The sequence below is a fragment of the Pristiophorus japonicus genome, chromosome 10 (assembly GCF_044704955.1).
Source record: "Pristiophorus japonicus isolate sPriJap1 chromosome 10, sPriJap1.hap1, whole genome shotgun sequence".
NCBI classification, from domain to species: Eukaryota; Metazoa; Chordata; class Chondrichthyes; family Pristiophoridae; genus Pristiophorus; species Pristiophorus japonicus.
In genome coordinates, this window is record NC_091986.1 from 118,757,994 (window position 1) to 118,778,117 (window position 20,124).

Here is a 20,124-nt window from a genome sequence, read left to right on the forward strand (position 1 = left end):
AAAAAAGTTCCAAAACACATTGAAAAAACATTTATAAGACACGTAACTATTGCATCATTGAAAAAAAAAAATTAAATAAAAACTTTAACTAACCTTTTTTGCAGGTTTTCATACTTAACGTTGCTGGTAGGGCTGCACCGACAGGTTTAACCTGTCGGTATGCTGGGTGTGGCGTACAGGTCGGGAGTAAGCCGAAAGTCCGATGGTATTGCGATCCGTGACTTTGCATGTCGGTGCACCTCTCCCCAGCAATACATCCCATCACCGCCGCAAACAACAAGCCAAGGGCTTTGCGACCAGGTTTTCATCACAGAGGGTCAAATCACAGCAAAAACCCAGTCGCAAACTTCTCAAAAATGCGGCCCTATGCCTCAATTTATGAAGCCCAGGATCCCGTATGCTTTTTTAACCGGTTTCCCAACCTTCCCTGTCACCTTCAACAATTTGTGCACATATACCCCCAAGTCCCTCTGTTCATGCACCCCTTTTAGGATTGTACCCTTTAGTTTATATTGCCTCTCCTTATTCTTCCAACCAAAATGTATCACTTTGCACTTTTCATCGTTTAATTCCTGCACTTGTCCACCCATTCCACTAGCCTGTCTATGTCCTCTTGAAGTCTATCACGATCCTCCTCACTGTTCACTAAACTTCCAAATTTTGTGTCATCTGCAAATTTTCAAATCGTGCCTTGTACACCTAAGTCATTAATATATATCACAAAAAACACTGGTAATGATCCCTGGGGAATACCAGTCCAGTCCGAAAAACAACCGTTCACCACTACTCTCTGTTTCCTGTCACTTAGCCAATTTCGTATCCATGCTGCCACTGTCCCTTTTATTCCATGGACTTCAACTTTGCTGGCAAGCCTATTATGTGGCACTTTATCAAACACTTTTTGGAAGTCCATGTACACCACAACAGCCGTATTGCCCTCATCAATCCACTGTTATTGCAGCCAAGGGACATTACAAATTTCACAGTGAGCGGTTTTGCCCCGATTAGCCCCCAGATCAGCAGTCCGATGCACCCCAGTGGTGGAGGTGAGTGAACTCTCAAGTCACTATGAGATCTGCAGCTTCTGCTTTGGTGGAACATGTGCTCTTGAAAACCAGTAGTGAGCGCACTTGGGTTGACATGGCATTGTGATATTGATATGATTGGATGATCTGTTGCTGTCTGATCTAAGCTGTCTACTGCTTGAATATCATAATGCAATTTTTGCCCTTTGGTCTGTTAAGTGTAAAGCTTTTTTCCCCGTTTCCTTAGCTTTGCACGGGTAGCTACAATGTTTTTAATGGGAGGCTCTGATGATTGCTACAGTAATACCGAACTGCAAGTCATCGGTCCTGTGTTTCCTGTGACTTTTATGGTTGAACTCCCCTCCTGTTTTAGAAATGGTGGCTTTATGGGTCCACGTAAAAGACCTTTATTAATGCTTATTGTCACATCTTCCAACTTTTTTTTTAATTACCATGTGGGGTTAACCATTTTTTGAACTTGCAATTCACAACTTAAAGCCTGTTACAAGAGAGGTGTCAAATGGTTCTGAGGAAAGCCTTTGCAATAAGCTGGTCTACAATCGGGGCAGATTGAGGCTCAGTGATGTTTACTCAGTTATATCAATAACAACTTGCATTTATATAGGGCTAGACTTTCCACTTAGATCGCTAGGGTCCAAAAAATGGGTGATGTTCCAGCCTTAGCGATGTTTCAGCTTTCAGGATCGCTAGAAGATTGCCCATTTTTCGGATCGCAACTTTCGACTTTTTTTTCCCAGCGATAGCCCAGCGATAGCTCAGCGATATGGATTGTGCCTTAGCGATGTGGACTTTCTGCACATGCGGGTTTTTTTGCAAAGAAGTTTTCCCGTGATTCGGGAGGTCAGGGGTCATCCAGGCATGCACAGAAGACACAGGGAGAGAGACAGAAAGAGAGAGAGAGACAGAGAGAGAGAGAGAGAGAGGAGAGAGAAAAAGAGAAAGAGAGAGAGAGAGAGCTTTTTTGCAAAATGTCTGAAATCAAGACGTAACAATTGGCGACGAGATTACGGACTTTCACACGAAAATGGCTAACCTTGTAAGTTGCAGCAGATCGCCGATGGTGATGATTGGGATGCCTTCGTGGAGAGGCTGGACCATTTCTTCACAGCAAACAGCAAATAATCCGGCCACACTGGCTGATAAGTGCAGAGCTATCCTGCTAACTAGTTGTGGGCCCACCGTCTATGGCCTCGTCAGGGACTTGCTGGTACCAGCGAAGACAACAACCAAGACGTACGAGGAGCTTGTAACGCTGATCCAAGAACAACTCAAGCCTAAAGAGAGCATCCTCACAGCCAGACATTGAAGTGCTGCGGGATATCTTGGTCATCGGAGTCGGCCATGAGGGCCTTCTTCACAGACTACTATCTGCGGATACCACAGTCACACTGCAGAAGGCCATCACTATGAGTCAGGCATTCATGACCTCGACCTGCGGCTCTAGGCAGATGACTCATCCTCAGACTCAAACCCTGCAAGTACTGTGCACAGAATGGCGCCTTTTAGAGGCTGGACTGTAGAACATGAATCACCTCAGAGGAGAGAGAACAGGCCCCCGAGTCACTTAACTCAGAGTCCGCCGAGGGGGGCTAATCGAGTATGCTGGCGTTGCGGAGGGAATCACAGACTCACCAGTGCCGTTTTAAGCACTATGTGTGTAAAGGCTGAAGCACAATGGGCCACCTCCAGCGAATGTATAAAAGAAATATGACTCACTGTGTTGATGAAGAGTCTGCAAATGGCCATGAATCCAGCGTGGATTATGAAGCGATAGTCAGAGAGGCAGCTCAGCCCCACGATGAGGTGTACGACATGTTTACCTGCACCACAGAATGTTCCCCGTTGAGGATGGAAGTCGAGATAAACGGCGTTCCAGTCTTCATGGAGGTGGACACGGGGGCGAGCCAGTCAGTAATGAATCAAGAAGCCTTTGAGAGGCTATGGGACAATCAGGCTGAACGACCCAAGCGAAGAAAAGGATTGGGGTAAAGATAGCAAGGCTCTCTGAAAGGAGGCCAGCAACCCACCACACTTAAAGGGACGGTCCCACATTCTCACTCAATGTAATAGCAACTGTCAGCTAAATGTAAAGCTTGTAATTGATGATCAGAGTTTCATATTTGCAATAAGGAAAGAAAAGTCGTGCGATTGCGATCGGAGCTACAATTTATCTACAATGAGTAATGAAACGTTGTGCGATGTAAGATTTCAACTACATTCAGTTAATGTAGCGGGCAAACACCCATCGGGAGCACACAGGTCCAGCGAGCTACCCAATGCTGTAGCCTGCATCCCTGAGACCAGAGTGATGCACCATGGAGTGTGGCCACAAGCAGCTAATATAGACAAGCTGCAGAGCAAGAGATCTCAAGAGGGCAATGGCACTGGTATCGATACCGTTCCCCTGATCGGCTCCACCTCTCAGGCACCCGATGGCACCAACCGCCACGAGCCTGAAAGAGCAAACTGCGCTAAGGCGCAGCCCCCAGACCCTATCGCCACCAAGGCTACACCCGGGAATGAAGAGTCACCTGCAACGGTTCTCCCAAATGGGACCGGGACCAGCCAGGATCCCAAACCAAATAACGGCCAGGCAAGCGAGTCAGCAGTTCTCTGTGCACTGCCAAACGACTGCTCCTCGGAGAGCAGCAGCGACCCGGGGCGCAAGGAAAGGACAGGGAGATCACAGGCATCTGTGAACCTGCCCGACGCTAGAAGCAACGGCAAAGGCCCCGAGAGCAGGCAACTTGAGCCAACCGGGTTCCCACTGCCAGCACTGGGCACCGCGCCACCACCAGACAACCTGGACACCATCCAGCAGTTCTGGCACTAGTTTGTCCTCACACACCGGTGCTGACCCCAGCACTGACTCCAAGTATATTCCAAGTATGTATCTCACCAGTCAAATGTACTTGTCTCACAACTGTACCACAAACGTAATGATGTAAATGCACATTTTTTTTTCTGGATTTGAATGTATATAAATGTAATGATCCACCGGCATAATCTATATGTGGGGGGGAGAGAATGGAGTGGTCATGAATGCACAAACAGAAACCACCAGCACCTCTACTGCCAACAAAACACCACCTACTCACCCAAGATGGAAACGACCCTCCAAGGGTCAACCAGATAGAGCTAAGCCCAGAGCACAGTCAATGCATGAAGGCGATTTGCACTAAGGACTTGGGGGAGAGTGATGTCAAGTATCCAAACACGTTTACTGCTTGTACTATAACATAAGATGTTCCATCAGAGGGCACTACTATGGGAAACTTGTACACCAGCTGTATGGTCACTAAGGTGTGCCACCAGAGGGCACTGCAGTGGGAGACTTGTAGGTTACCTGTAGAGGTGTGCCAGGCCTGGTATAAAAGGCAGGCCACCATGTGTGATCCTCACTCTGGAGTTACATTAAATGGACTAAGGTCACTACAGTTCAAGTGCCTCGTGGAGTCATTATCCAAGCATCTATAGATGTAACAGGGCTCAGCTCCACTTCCCTGCCCGCTCCCCATAAACCTTAATTCCCTTATCATTCTCTCTATCTCTGACTGATCCAGCCTCCACAGCTCTCTGGGCAGTGAATTCCACATAGATGTATTACCATATGTGTTACCATATGATGCATTAATATGTAACGTCTCTCGGTCACATTTATTGTAGTAGTGCTGCTCCTCCTATGTATGGCAGCGCAGCGCAAGAATCATGTGTAACCTTCTGTTCTAATAAGCTCAATAAGCTCAATTGTGTTTTGCAGGTCTCACAACTCCGATGGCACAACAGAGGGAGGCCATACCTGCCCCTGGCAATGTGCAGGTGGTCATCACCACGGGTGCAGAGGAGGAGGACACCACCGAACCAGAACCAGAGGAGGAAGTTATGGAAAGGGAGGAGGATGCCCCTTGCATCACACTGGATGTCGTACCTGCGGCCACTTGGTCGTCGTCATCTTCGACAGAAGAAGTAGCGGGACCAAGCGGCTTGCAGCCGACGACTCCAAGGCGATTAGTGCTCACACTGACCCCACAGAGGTCGAGTCAGCGAGGTCAGCACACGCCGCTATTGGCAGATCGCATTGAGGGCAGACTGTGCATGGAGAGTGTCGCGATAAGTCGCGAGCTCCTCCAGGCGTTTGGTGCGTTCACGGGGAACATGTCCTGGCTGTCTGCTCGCATATTGGAGGATATGCAGCAGATGATCCTGGAGATGCGTGAACAGACCACCACCATCCATGCCTTGCAGCATGGGAGACTGGTGGGAGATGGCACTGCACTCCGCCAGCACAGATGCGAGTCAGGAGGAAGAACTTCCTTCTGGCTCGGAAGTCGTTTCCTCAGGAACGTCTTCTCCTCCACCACCCGAGACGATCCTGCTACCGTCACCCCTCCCCCCCACAGCAGGAAGTCGAGGTTGCCCGCTGCAAGTCATCCTCGTCCCATTACCCGGGGATTCAAACAGGAGGGGGCTAAGACACGGGAGGTGTAGGTAGAGGACCTGCTGGAGGGAAGTGTGGCCACAGGTAGGGAGGGGGGTGTTATTGTTATTCTGTTGTTATTGTTGTTATATTATTGTTCTTATTGTTTTTTAAATTTATTGTTGGATGACCATTTGGGGAGGGGGGGCGTGGTGTTACATTTTAAAAATTAAAAAATTTAATTGTTCAATTATTAAAATTTTTTATTGCATTTTACAATTGTTGTGCAGTATCTTATAATAATGTATGGTAAGGTAAAACATGAATACAATTGTTGGAAAACAATGGCCAGGCCAGGATGAAACGTAACGCAACTGCAACTGTTGTCTTTCCATAACTGTAACTGTAACTGTCACCAATGTAAGTTCATGCAAAGCGTTCATTTATGAACTGCTGACGCAAAAGTTTTGCAGCTGCGTAACTGCCACGGGGCTTTTCCAGTCTTGTGGGGGTGCGTGGGAGTATGGGTTCATCGCCAGGCTGATTGTCCTCCCCGAGGTCCTCATTATCCTCCTCCTCCTCTTCCTCATCTGCCTCTTCCGCCTCCACTCTCTCCTGAGGTGGACCAGCAGCCCCATCTGGCAATTGTTGTCCTCTCCTTATAGCTAGGTTATGCATCATGCAGCACACCACAATAAACTCAGCGACCTGGTCAGGGTGGTATTGTAGGCTGCCTCCAGAGTGGTCCAGGCATCTGAAGCGCTGTTTCAGAACTCCAATTGTCTTTTCGACAATACTGCATGTAGCTATATAGCTTTTGTTGTAGCGCTTCTCGGCTTTCGTCTGGGGATTATGCAGGGGGGTCATGAGCCAGCTGGCAAGGCCATATCCTTTATCCTCCAGCATCCAACCGTGACCTTGTGGCTGACTGTTAAACAGGTCAGAGACAGTGCTCTCACACAAGATGTGCGCATCATGGATGCTGCCTGGAAAATTAGCATTTACTGCCATGATTATTTGGTTGTGATCGACAACGAGCTGCACATTCAGGCAGTGGAATCCCTTTTGGTTACAAAACACCTCCACATCCTGTAAAGGTGCTATCAGGGTGATGTACGTACAGTCTATTGCTCCCTGCACCTTGGGAAAGTTTGCTATTCTCGAGAAACCCAAAGCCCTCCCAGTCTGTGCCTCCTTGGTCACAGGGAAGCTTATAAAGTCCATTTTGCGTGCATAAAGGGTTTTAAGCACCTGTCAAATGGAGCAATGTGTGGAGTGCTGAGAGATACCACAAATGTCGCCAGCTGAACCTGAATGGAGCCCGATGTGTGGAAGGAAAGTGCCGCATTAACCTTTACCTCAACAAGCAGTGCGGTCCTGATGGTGCTGGTAGGTTGCAGATCTCCCTTAATTAGCTGGCATATCTTAGCGATTACCTCCTTTCGGACAAGTTCAGTTATGATTGCTTTTCCCTGTAAGTTCGTCGGGTGTAAGGTCTCCTCCTCCGCATCAGTCTGCTGCCTCTTTGATTGGGCTCTTCACTAAACCCAACTTCAGTCTCCAGCATGTGAGCATTTACAAATAGCTTTAGAGAAGTTATAGACCCCATCACTATTGCTATAAATGCCCTTTGTCCTCAATAAATAGAAATGTGAGCAGATGAGTCAGTAAGGCCCTTAAAATAATTCACAAATTAATTATCCTGATAAGCCCCTTCTTCAAGCAGCCTCTCACTTCCTCCGACATTCAAAATGGCATCCATAGTCCTGTGAACAGTGCCAGTTAGGAGCAGCTTTTCTCCAGCGATCTCCAGCGATCTTCTCGGTGAGCGATCAGCCCGGCGATGTGGCGAAAGTTGCGGTGGGCGATCACTTCGGCGATCTGAAATTCTTGTGCGCCGAAAGTTGGGCCAGCGATCTTTGGGTGATGTTCCGGCCCAACTTTCCACTTTTTAAGTGAAATGGGCGATAACCTGCCTATTTGGGTGATAGATGGGCAATAGCCCAGTGATCATCAGTGGAAAGACCAGCCCATAGTGTTTTTAACATATTAAAACGTCCCAAGGTGCTTCACAGGAGAGTTATCAAACAAAAATCAACTCCAAGCCAATGAAGGGGACATTAATAACCAAAAGCTTGGTCAAAGAGATTAAGTTTTAATGAATCTTAAAAGGAGGTACAGAGGCGGAGAGATTTCGGGAGGGAATTCCAGAGCTTATGGCCTCGGCAGCTGAAGGCACAGCCGCCAACGGTGGAGCGAAGAATTGGAGGAATGCAGAGTTTTCGGAGGGTCGTGGGGCTGGAGGAGATTACAGAGATAGCGAGTGGAGAATCCATGGAGGGATTTGAACACAAGGAGGATGATTTTAAAATTGGGGCATTGCCAGACCGGGAGCCATAGAAAGTAAGCGAGCAGCGGGGTCCTGCATGAACAGGTGCGAGTTACAACACGGGCAGTAGAGATTTAGATGAGCTCATGTTTATGGAGCATTGAATATGGGAGCCCGGCCACGATAGCATTGGAGTAGTCGAGTTGAGAGATAACAAAAGCGTGGAAACGTTTTTCAGCAGTAGCTGGATGGAGATGAGCGATATTATGCGGGTGGTTTGGTGATGGAGAGGATATGGGGTCGGAAGCGCAACCCAAATAGGGTGTTGAGTTTGCAAACTGTCTGATTCAGCCTGGGACCGTGGCCAGGGAGGAGAATTTGTGGCAGGGCCGAAAACTGTGGCTTCCATCTTCCCAATGTTTAATTGTTGTAAATTTCTGCTCAGCAAATACTGGACGTTGGACAAGCAGTCTGACCATGCAGTGGAGGGGATGAGAGAGGTGGTGGTGAGGTAGAGCTGGGAGACGTCAGCATACATGTGGAAATTGACATTTTTTGTACATGCTGCCCCTCGGCGGCAACATCAGATGAGAAATAGGAGGGGGCCAAGGATAGATCCTTGGGGGACTCCAGAGGGAATGGTGCGGGAAAGGGAAGAGAAGCCATTGCAGATTCTCTGGCTGCAACTGGATTCTGGATTGATAGGAATGGAACCAAGCAAGGGCAATCCTGCTCAGCTGGACAACGGAGGAGAGGCGTCGGGGAAAATGGTCAACCGTATCAAAGGCTGCAGACATGTCGAGAAGATTGTGGATGGATACTGCACCATTTGTGACTGGTGAGGGCCACTTCAGTGGAAATCTAATTGAGAGTTTCAAAAATGGAGTTGCGGGAAAGATGGACATGGATTTGGAAAGCGACAACATGTTCAAGAACTCTGACGAGGGAAGGGAGGTTGGAGATACAGCATAGAATATACAGCACTGAAACAGGCCATTCAGCACAACCAGTCCATGCCAGTGTTTATGCTCCATTCGAGCCTCCTCCCATCCTTCTTCATCTAACTCTATCAGCAAAACCCTCTATACTCTTCTCCCTCATATGCTTATCTACATTACCTTTAAATACATCTATACTACTCGCCTTAACTACTCCGTGAACATACACATGCTATAGGCAAGAGAAACATCCTCCAATTTACTGTGACTAAACTATAAATAAATGTAACATAGCTTTCTAGCCTTTGATGTATGGGGCAGTAGTTTGCAAGGACAGAGGAGTCAAGGTTAGATTTTTTGAGGATGGAGATGATGATTTGAAGGGGAGGGGGCAGTGGGAATAGGGCCGAGAAAGCAGGAAGTGGGTCTTGTGGACAAGCTGAGCTCAAAGAGATAGGAGAGAAACTAGAGAAAGATATGAGTTCAGGGATAGGGCAGGGGGGAACCTGGGGAAAGTTTGACCCGGTAGGCTAGAGGAAGGGTGCAAAGAAGCTGAATGGATGGTATCAATCTTTGTGACAAAACAGTACACAGGCGTCTCGCACATGGGAAGTGGAGGGGGCAGGGAGAAGGGTTTAAGGAGTTAGTTGGTAATGGTGAAGAGAAGCTGGGGGTTATCTTAACATTCCAGAATGATCCTGGAATAATGAGCAGTTTTGGCAGAGACCCGATAGTGTTTTATTTGGTCCAACCATATCTGATAAATGGCTGAATTAGTTGTCTGCCATAAATGTTCACACACATCGCACAGGTTAGTGAATGATGGTGTAATGTTTGAGAATCAATAGGCAGGAGGCAAGACTAGTTGGCCCAGAGACCAGATTTTTCTTGGGTTTGCTCGTAGTTTGAGCTTTAAAATAGATGGGTGCAGGGCTCCCTAGAGAGTCCTGTAATTCCGTTTGTGGTGGAGGAGCGGCGAGTGATCGTGGCGGAGGTGCGGCAAATGAGGGTGCGGGGCCCAGAAGAGCCGAGGGCCCAGAGGCAGCACAGCCCAGCCCACACTGCGATATGTGTGCGCACTAGGTCCGTGCAGCAGAGCAGGTCTCTGGTCGTCCTGGTTTACCCTTGCCAGTGGATAAAGGCCAAGCTGTCAAGCCCGTGTGGTGGCTGATGTGCAACGGCCACCACACATTAAAAAAATCCACGCACAAGCATCTTCCACCCCTGGAGTTCAGGACTGGAATATCGGGTCCTCCATTGAAACATCTATGAACTCATCCCTTTTGGTGTGGAAGCAAGTCATCCTCGTTCGAGGGACCATCTATGATGGATGGATGACTCTGTTACCTCATCAAAAAACTCAGTCAAGTTAGTTAAACTGGATTGTCCTTTGACAAATCCATGCTGGTTTTTCTTAATTAATCCCAAAGTGACTGTTAATTTTGTCCCGGATTATCGTTTCTATAAGCTTCCCCACTACTAAGGTTAAACTGTAGTTGCTGAGTTTATCCTTACATCCTTTTTTGAACAAGGGTGTAATATTTGCAATTCTCCAGTCCTCTGGCACCAACCCCTTATCTAAGGAGGATTGGAAGATTATGGCCATTACCTCTGAAATTTCCACCTTTATTCCCCTTATCATCCTAGGATGCATCCCATCCGGTCCTGGTGACTTATCTACTTAGTACAGCTAGCCTTTCTAGTCTTCTATCAATTTTTATCCCATCCAGTATCGCAACTACCTCCTCTTTCACTATGTCTATGGCAGCATCTTCTTCCTTGTTCAAGACAGATGCAAAGTACTCATTTAGTACCTCAGCCATACCCTCTACCTCCATGCGCAGGTCTCTATTTGGTCCCTAATTGGCCCCACCCCTCCTCTTACGACCCATTTACTATTTATATGCCTATAGAACTTTTGAGTTCCCTTTCATGTTAGCTGCCAATCTATTTAGGACCGAGATGAGGAGAAACTTCTTCACCCAGAGAGTTGTGAACCTGTGGAATTCTCTACCACAGAAAGTAGTTGAGGCCAATTCACTAAATATATTCAAAAGGGAGTTAGATGAAGTCCTTACTACTCGGGGGATCAAGGGGTATGGCGAGAAAGCAGGAAGGGGGTACTGAAGTTTCATGTTCAGCCATGAACTCATTGAATGGCGGTGCAGGCTAGAAGGGCTGAATGGCCTGCTCCTGCACCTATTTTCTATGTTTCTATGTTTCTATTCTCATACTCTCTCTTTGCCCCTCTTATTTTCTTTTTCACTTCTCCCTCTGAACTTTCTATATTCAGCCTGATTCTCACTTGTATTCTCAATCTGACATCTGACATCTGCTTCATCTTACTTTCCATCACTTTCACCATCCAGGGAGTTCAGGTTCTGGTCATGTCGGCCTGACAAATATGCTCCCGGGTTCGGCCGGGCCGCCAACAGGCAGCCTGTCACATGCTGACCCGGCCGAAACCCTCCCTGGTGGCCCAGTGGGCCAATGTTTTATAATCATGGAGGCTCTCCTCTTTAAGTGAAGGGGAGAGCTATGGTGACACGGCTTCATGACGACGTCATCACAGCGGCCACTCTGCACCACCTCCAACTTCCGCTCCTCAGTTGTTGTCACCACCGTGTGTCCATCCCTCAGGTGCAGTCACCGGCCCATTATGGTCGAGTTCCAGATCAGAGAGAAAAAAAAAACAAAGAGCCAAATGTTGCTCAAGAGGCAACCTGAACCCAAGCTGCGGTAAAAACCATTGAAACTTGGGCGGGGGGTTGGGGTGGGGGGGGTGCAATTTCTACCCCTGTATTTAATGTAAAAATAATAGCCAGAGAAAGAATAACATTACGAAAAAAAATACTTTACTATATAGTACATTTGGACTCAAGACAAATTGCAGAGGACTTCAATACATTTGGCTGCAGGCTCAGGATCTACCCTCCCTCACAAGCCCAATTACAGTGCAGCAATTTGTTATTTTCAATGACAGATGTGGAAGAAGAGTACTTTATGCCAGTGAAGCTCCCAAAACCTCACCAAGTAGAATTTGGTGCATTCTATATTTGAGAGATTACAGTAATGTATACCTGGTAAATTGCCATCCTGATCCACTTCATTCACATCTGCTCCCCATCTGACTAGAAGCTGCAAGCAGCCTAGCCTTCCATGGTAGGCAGCATAGTGGACACCCCTCCAACCAGTTTTATCTGCTACATTTGTATCCTGGAGCAAAACAGAAAAGGAAAGTGAGGTACAACATCCAATTTCAGTAAAACTGTGTCTATGAGCAGTCTACACCTGCTCCTAATTCTTATGTTCATATGTGCATCCATATATAGCCCAAGTACCTGAAAAAGTGAAATTAGACAAGAATTTCCACTTTGTTCAGTATTCAAACAAATTATGCAATCATTTTAATGTACCAAATAAGATTTCTTACATTGGGCAATAATAAAAGCAAACATTATTTTCAAATGTTATTATAATCCAGGTGTGTCTGTTTTGCTTTCTACATTGAATGCATGAAGAACCATCGTCTCTTTCCTACAGAGACCATTAAATTTACTGAATAAAAGCAACCCTAATAGTTAACAGTTCCTACCACACCACTGCGAAGAATGGTCTGAAGTGTGTACGAATGTCCATGGGCTGCAGCTAGGTGCGATGGAGTGCAGCCTCTATCATCCTTTGCTGTTAGGTTTGCACCGTTTGTTACCAAGGCCTGAGGAGCAACACATAAGAACATAAGAAATATAGGAGCAGCAGTAGGCCATATGGCTCCTCGAGCCTGTTCCGCCATTTAATACGATCTTGGCTGATCTGATCATGGACTCAGGTCCACTTTCCTGCCTGCTCCCCATAACCCCTTAAAAAACTGTCTATCTCGGTCTTAAATTTATTCAGTATCCCAGCTTCCACAGCTCGCTGAGGCAGCGAATTCCACAGATCCACAATCCTCTGAGAAAAGAAATTTCTCCTCATCTCAGTTTTAAATGGGCGACCCCTTATTCTAAGATCATGCCCTCTAGTTCTAGTCTCCCCCATCAGTGGAAACATTCTCTCTGCATCCACCTTGTCAAGCCCCCTCATAACCTTAAACGTTTCGATAAGATCACCTCTCAATCTTCTGAATTCCAATGAGTAGAGGCCCAACCTACTCAACCTTTCCTCATAAGTCAACCCCCTCATCTCCGGAATCAACCTAGTGAACCTTCTCTGAACTGCCTTCAAAGTATATCCTTTCATAAATATGGAAACCAAAACTGCACTCAGCATTCCAGGTGTGGTCTCACCAATACCCGGTATAACTGTAGCAAGACTTCTTTGCTTTTATACTCCATCCCCTTTGCAATAAAGGCCAAGATTCCATTGGCCTTCCTGATCACTTGCTGTACCTGCATACTAACCTTTTGTATTTCATGTACAAGTACCCCCAGGACCCGATGTACTGCAGCACTTTGCAATCTTTTTCCATTTAAATAATAACTTGCTCTTTGATTTTTTTCTGCCAAAGTGCTTGACCTCACACTTTCCAACATTATACTCCATATGCCAAATTTTTGCCCACTCACTGAGCCTGTCTATGTCCTTTTGCAGATTTTGTGTGTCCTCTTCACACATTGCTTTTCCTCCCATCTTATCATCAGAAAACTTGGCTACGTTACACTCGTTCCTTTCTTCCAAATCATTAATATAGATTGTAAATAGTTGAGGTCCCAGCACTGATCCCTGCGGCATCCCACTAGTTACTGATTCTCGGGTTGGCAATGAGCCATTTATCCTGACTCTCTGTTTTCTGTTTGTTAGCCAATCCTCTATCCATGCTAATATATTATCCCCAACCCCATGAACTTTTATCTTGTGCAGTAACCTTTTATGTGGCACCTTGTCAAATGCCTTCTGGAAGTCCAAATACACCACATCCACTGGTTCACCTTTATCCACCCTGTTCGTTACATCCTCAAAGAATTCCAGCAAATTTGTAAACATGACTTCCCCTTCATAAATCCATGCTGACTCTGCCTGACCGAAATATGCTTTTCCAAATGCCCTGCTACTGCTTCTTTAATAAGGGACTCCAACATTTTCCCAACCACTGATGTTAAGCTAACTGGTCTATAGTTTCTTGCTTTTTGCCTGCCTCCTTTTTTAAATAGGGGTAGTACATGATGACATTATACTGTGATTCTCTTTGTGAAATAGGCTGCTCGTGTGGTAGAAATTGAAATCACTTCAAGACTTCATAATGTGCCGCCATTCTATATTAAAGGGTGAACATAATGCTGAGTGGAAGAAATGTCAGTGCTGGGAATGAGATTAACTCAAAGAGGTAACAAATAGTACAAGTTAATTACATGACAAACACCCCTGCATAGCCGCAGTGATAACCTTAATCCCAATTTCAAAAGCTGCACTCTGTATTGCACCAGTAGGAATTTTCCCGCCAATCATCTAAGTTATATTGACAATTTAGTGTCCATCAGTGTTGCAGTAGTGTCAGTTTTGTGCCTATTATTCAAGCAGAGATTACTTAAACTCACATACCAGGAGAAAAAAGGAGAGAAAGGGAAAATGGAGTGAGGAACACAGGCGGAATATTGAATCAAGTTTACCTACAATTAGTTGATTTACCGTGATGCTGGTTACAGACAAGAACTAAAAGTAAACGTCATAGCAGCCTTATGGCCAGTTTATTGGATTTAAAATAACATTTCTGATGTGAAAGAGAACTAACTTTGCAGCCATCCTTCTCTACTCTCCAAAACTATAGCTCATTCAAAAAAATGGCATATACTATATAGAGACTTCATTGAAGTAGTTCACACTTTTGTATTGTTTAAAATATTTATGATGGTACAGAGATTACAAGTGTTATGTATGTAAACTTTATAATAGTGTAAGACTTGCCACCAGGGGGCACACCTGTTGAAGACCCAAGGGTCACCTGCACACCCCGTGCAAGCAAGTATAAAAGGTTATCTGCCATGCTGCTCAGCACTCCGGAGTTTGATTAAAGAGACTAAGGTCACATCAGTTTGAGCTTACAGCATACCGTCTTGTGGAGTTATCCTGAACACAATAATTGGCGACGAGTAACAGATCACGAACCTTCACGCGGTTATGGCGGCCGTTGGTATTCTTGACAGATTTGTTGAGGGTGACGATTGGAATGTCTTCGTTGAGCGTCTTGACCAGTACTTCGTGGCCAACGAGCTGGATACGGCCAGTAACGCGGTCAAGCGCAGAGCGATTCTCCTCACCGTTTGTGGGTCCACGATATATGGCCTCATCAAAAATCTGCTAGCACTGACGAAACCAACAGACAAGACATATGCAGAGTTGTGCACGCTGGTTCGGGAACACCTCAAGCCGAAGGAGAGCATCTTAATGGCCAGGTATCGATTTTTTACGCACCATCGCTCCGAGGGCCAGGATGTGGCGAGCTCTGTCACCGACCTAAGTCGCCTTGCGAGACCGTGCGAATTTGCTGGATTTTTGGGAGAAATGTTGCAGGACTTTTTCGTTCTTGGAATAGGCCACGAGGTCATTCTTTGCAAACTGCTGTCTGCCGAATCCCTAGATCTGAGCAAGGCCATCATGATAGCCCAGGCTTTCATGTCCACAAATGATAATACTAAGCAGATATCTTCTCAGCATCAAAGCTCACCAGCAAGTACTGTGCATAAAATAATGCCTTCAGCAGGCAGAACTGCATATGGCAGAGCCTACACGCCTGCAGAGGCCAGACCTAGGATGACTCAGAGTCCGCCATGGGGCGTGAATGCGAATCCATAAACACCATGTTGGCGCTGCAGGGGCAATCATAGAGCCAATCGACGTTGATTCAAGCACTACGTGTGCAAAGGCTGCGGAACAATAGAGCACCTCCAGCGAATGTGTAAACGTGCTGCGACTCACCACGTGGCAGAGTCGGCAGAAGATGACCGATCCGGCACGGATCACTCTGAACGAGTAAGAGAGGCAACTCAACCCGAGGCTGAAGAAGAAGTGTATGGAGTACACACCTTCACCACCAATAATGTTAAAAGTCAAATTAAACGGCATTCCAGTTTCCATGGAATTGGACACGGTGCCGAGTCAGTCAATTATGAGCCAGAGGCTTTTGAGAAACTGTGGGGCAACAAGGCATAAAGGCCAAAACTAAGCCCGATTTATACAAAGCTGCGCACTTACACCAAAGAGCTCATACCAGTCATTGGCAGTGAGGAAGTGAAGGTATCGTACGATGGAGCTGTGCATGATTTACCACTATGGATTGTACCAGGCGATGGCCCAACGCTGTTCAGCAGAAGCTGGCTAGGAAAGATCCGATGGAACTGGGACGACATCAAAGCGCTGTCTTCGGTGGATGGCGCCTCGTGCGCTCAAGTGCTAAACAAATTTCCGTCGCTATTTGAGCCAGGCATCAGCAATTCACAGGCGCCAAAGTGCAGATCCATTTCGTCCCTGATGCACGGCCCGTTCATCACAAGGCCCGAACGGTTCCATATACGATGCGGGAGAAAGTCGAGATCGAACTGGACAGACTTCAACAAGGGGAGATCATATCGCCAGTCAAGTTCAACGTGTGGGCCAGTCCAACCGTTCTGGTGTTGAGAAGCGATGGCACGGTCAGAATCTGCGGAGACTACAAGGTAACGATCAACCGAGTCTCGTTACAGGACCAGTACCCACTACCCAATGTGGAGGACCTGTTCGCAACGTTAGCGGGGGGAAGTCGTTCACCAAGCTGGATCTAACCTCTGCTGACATGACACAGGAGCTGGCTGAATCTTCGAAAAGATTGACGTGCATCAACACGCACAAAGGACTGTTCATGTACCACAGATGCTCTTTTGGGATTCGCTTGGCTGCTGCCATCTTCCAGATGAACATGGAGAGTCGGCTGGAATCGGTTCCACGCACCGTTGTGTTTCAAGACGACATCCTGATCATTGGTCGTGACACCACCGAACACTTGCACAACCTGGAAGAGGTTCTAAAGTGACTGGACAGAGTGGGGGACAAGCTGAAATGTTCCAAGTGTGTTTTCCTGGTGCCAGAGGTCGAATATTTGGGGAGAAAGATTGTGGCAGACAGCATCAGACCCACGAACTCTAAGATGGAGGCCATCAAAAATGCGACCAGACCACAGAATGTGACTGAGTTGTGTTCGTTCCTGGGACTCCAACTATTTTGGTAACTTTCTACCGAGGTTGAGCACTTTGTTGGAACCTTTGCATTTATTGCCACGTAAGGGTGACGACCGGGTTTGGAGTAAATCTCAAGAGACAGCCTTTGATAAGGCCATAAACCTGCTATGTTTTAACATGTTACTTGTATTGTATGACCCGTGTAAATGTTTAGTACTGGCTTGTGATGCATCTTCGTACGGGGATCGATTGTGTGTTACATCAAGCCAATGTGTCAGGCAAACTGTAACCGGTTGCATATGTGTCCAGAAGTTTATCTAAGGCCGAAAGAGCCTACAGTATGGTTGAGAAAGAAACATTAGCATGCATATACGGGGTTAAGAAAATGCACCAATACCTATTTGGACTTTGGTTCGAGCGCGAAACCAACCACAAGCCGCTCATTTTGCTGTTCTCAGAAAGCAAAGGTATTAACACCAATGCTTCGTCCCACATCCAAAGATGGGCACTAACGTTATCTGCGTATGATTATACAATCCACCAAAGACCAGGCACTGAGAACTGTGCGGATGCCCTCAGTCGGCTACCATTGCCCACCACTGGGGTGGAAATGGCGCAACCCGCAGACTTGCTTCTTGTAATGGATGCTTTTGAGAGCGACGGGTCACCCGTCACAGCTTGCCAGATCAGGACCTGGACTAGCCAGGACCCGGTGCTATCACTAGTAAAAAACTGCGTCCTTAATGGGAGCTGGTCGCCTGTTCCCAGGGAAATGCAAGACGAAATTAAGCCGTTTTACCGGCACAAGGATGAAATGTCCATCCAATTGGATTGTTTCCTATGGAGGAATCACATGGTTTCGCCAAAAAAATGCAAGGAAACGTTTATACACGACCTACATAGTACCCATCCAGGCATAGTCATGATGAAGGCTATCGCCAGGTCGCACGTTTGGTGGTCCGGCATTGACTTGGAATTGGAGTACACCAATGCGTACACTAATGTAACACTTGCTCACAGTTGAGCAATGCACCAAAGGAGGCCCCCCTGAGTCTGTGGTCATGGCCCTACAAACCGTGGTCCAGGGTCCACGTAGATTTCGCTGGCCCCTTTCTAAGAAAGATGTTCCTAGTAGCAGTGGATGCTTACTCTAAATGGATTGAATGTGTAATAATGTCATGTACGTCCACTGCCACCATTGAAAGCCTCCCGGCCATGTTTGCCACCCATGGTTTGCCCGACGTCCTTGTTAGTGACAATGGACCATGTTTCACCAGCTCGGAATTCAAAGAGTTCATGACCCACAATGGCATCCGTCATGTCAGGTCTGCCCCGTTTAAGCTCGCATCCAATGGTCAAGCGGAACGGGCAGTCCTAACCATCAAGCAGAGCTTGAAACACGTGACAGACGGTTCCCTGCAGACCTGGTTATCTCAGGTTCTGATCAGCTACCGGACGCGACACCATTCGCTTACCGGAGTTCCCCCGGCAGAATGGTTAATGAAGAGAGCACTCAAAACCAGGCTCTCCTTAGTCCACCCGGAATTCAATGATCGTGTAGAAACCCGGCGTCACTGGCATAACATGTACCACGATCGCACGGTTGTATCGCGTGACATTGAGGTTAATGAGGTTGCAGGGTGACTGGACAGGTTAGGTGAGTGGGCAAATGCACGGCAGATGCAGTATAATGTGGATAAGTGTGAGGTTATCCACTTTGGTGGCAAAAACAGGAACGCAGATTAGTATCTGAATGGTGACAGATCAGTAAAAGGAGAGGTGCAACGAGACCTGGGTGTCATAGTACTTCAGTCATTGAAAGTTGGCATGCAGGTACAGCAGGTAGTAAAGAAGGCAAATGGCATGTTGGCCTTCATAGCGAGAGGATTTGAGTATAGGAGCAGGGAGGTCTTGCTGCAGTTGTACAGGGTCTTGGTGAAACCACACCTTGAATATTGTGTTCAGTTTTGGTCTCCTAATCTGAGGAAGGACATTCTTGCTATTGAGGGAGTGCAGCGAAGGTTCACCAGACTGATTCCTGGGATGGCAGGACTGACAAATGAAGAAAGACTACATCGACTAGGCTTATATTCACTGGAATTTAGAAGAATTCGAGGGGATCTCAGAAACATATAAAATTCTGACGGGATTGGATAGGTTAGATACAGGAAGAATGTTCCCGATGTTGGGAAAGTCCAGAATCAGGAGTGACAGTCCAAGGATAAGGGGTAAGCCATATAGAACCGAGATGAGGAGAAACTTTTTCACCCAGAGAATTGTGAACCTATGGAATTCTTTACCACAGAAAGTTGTTGAGTCCAATTCATTGGATATATTCAAAAGGGAGTTAGATTTGGCCCTTACGACTAAAGGGATCAGGAGGTACTGAAGTTGCATGATCAGCCATGATCATATTGAATGGTGGTGCAGGCTCGAAAGTCTGAATGGCCTGCTCCTGCACCTATTTTCTATGTTTCTATGACCCTGTATTTGTTCTTAATTACGGTCATGGCCCCAAATGGGTTGCTAGCACTGTTTTAGCCAAGGAGAGGAACAGAGTGTTTGTTGTCAAACTTCTGAATGGACAAACCTGCAGAAAGCCGATTCACTGACAACCAAGAACAGTTTGAAGAGGACATTACCATCATTGATCCACTAACACACACCCAACCTGAACCGACCTCGCTGTCAATCACGAGGATGAACCCACCATGCCCGACAGTCCGATCAGACCAGCCGCACTGCAGTGCAGCAATGATCCGACCAACTCACTCATGCCAGGACATCAACTCAGGCGATCAACCGGGAATGAAAAGCCCCGGATCACCTCAATTTGTAAATAACTTGTATCTAAGACTTTTGGGGGGGGGGGGGGTGATGTTATGTATGTAAACCTTATAATAGTGTAAGACTTGCCACCAGAGGGGGCGCACCTGTTGGAGACCCAAGGGTCACCTGCACACCCCGTGCAAGCAAGTATAAAAGATTGTCTGCCATGCTACATCAGCACTCTGAAGTTTGATTAAAGAGACTAAGGTCACATCAGTTTGAGCTTACAGCATACAGTCTTGTGGATTTATTCTGAACATAATAACAAGCAATAAAGATAACTTACCTGCATACAGGCATCACGACCCCTGATGGCTGCAATATGTGCTGCTGTCCAGCCCCTAGGCGTTACGTCAGTCATATCAGCACCATGCCATAGCAACCAGTGCAGGCACTGTAACATACAACATGAATTGTA

At 46.8% G+C, this 20,124-nt stretch overlaps 1 protein-coding gene across 1 annotated transcript in view; it reads right to left on the bottom strand.

Moving 5' to 3' along the window:
• Window positions 1-20,124, bottom strand: part of LOC139274614 (ankyrin repeat domain-containing protein 42-like) — a 69,538-nt gene that overhangs the window by 41,414 nt on the left and 8,000 nt on the right. Inside the window, exons 3-5 of the mRNA XM_070891292.1 lie at window positions 19,993-20,100; window positions 12,326-12,445; window positions 11,811-11,946 (exon numbers count right to left, since the gene is read on the bottom strand). Coding sequence (XP_070747393.1) covers window positions 11,811-11,946; window positions 12,326-12,445; window positions 19,993-20,100 — 364 coding nt within the window. The remainder of the gene's footprint in view (window positions 1-11,810; window positions 11,947-12,325; window positions 12,446-19,992; window positions 20,101-20,124) is intronic.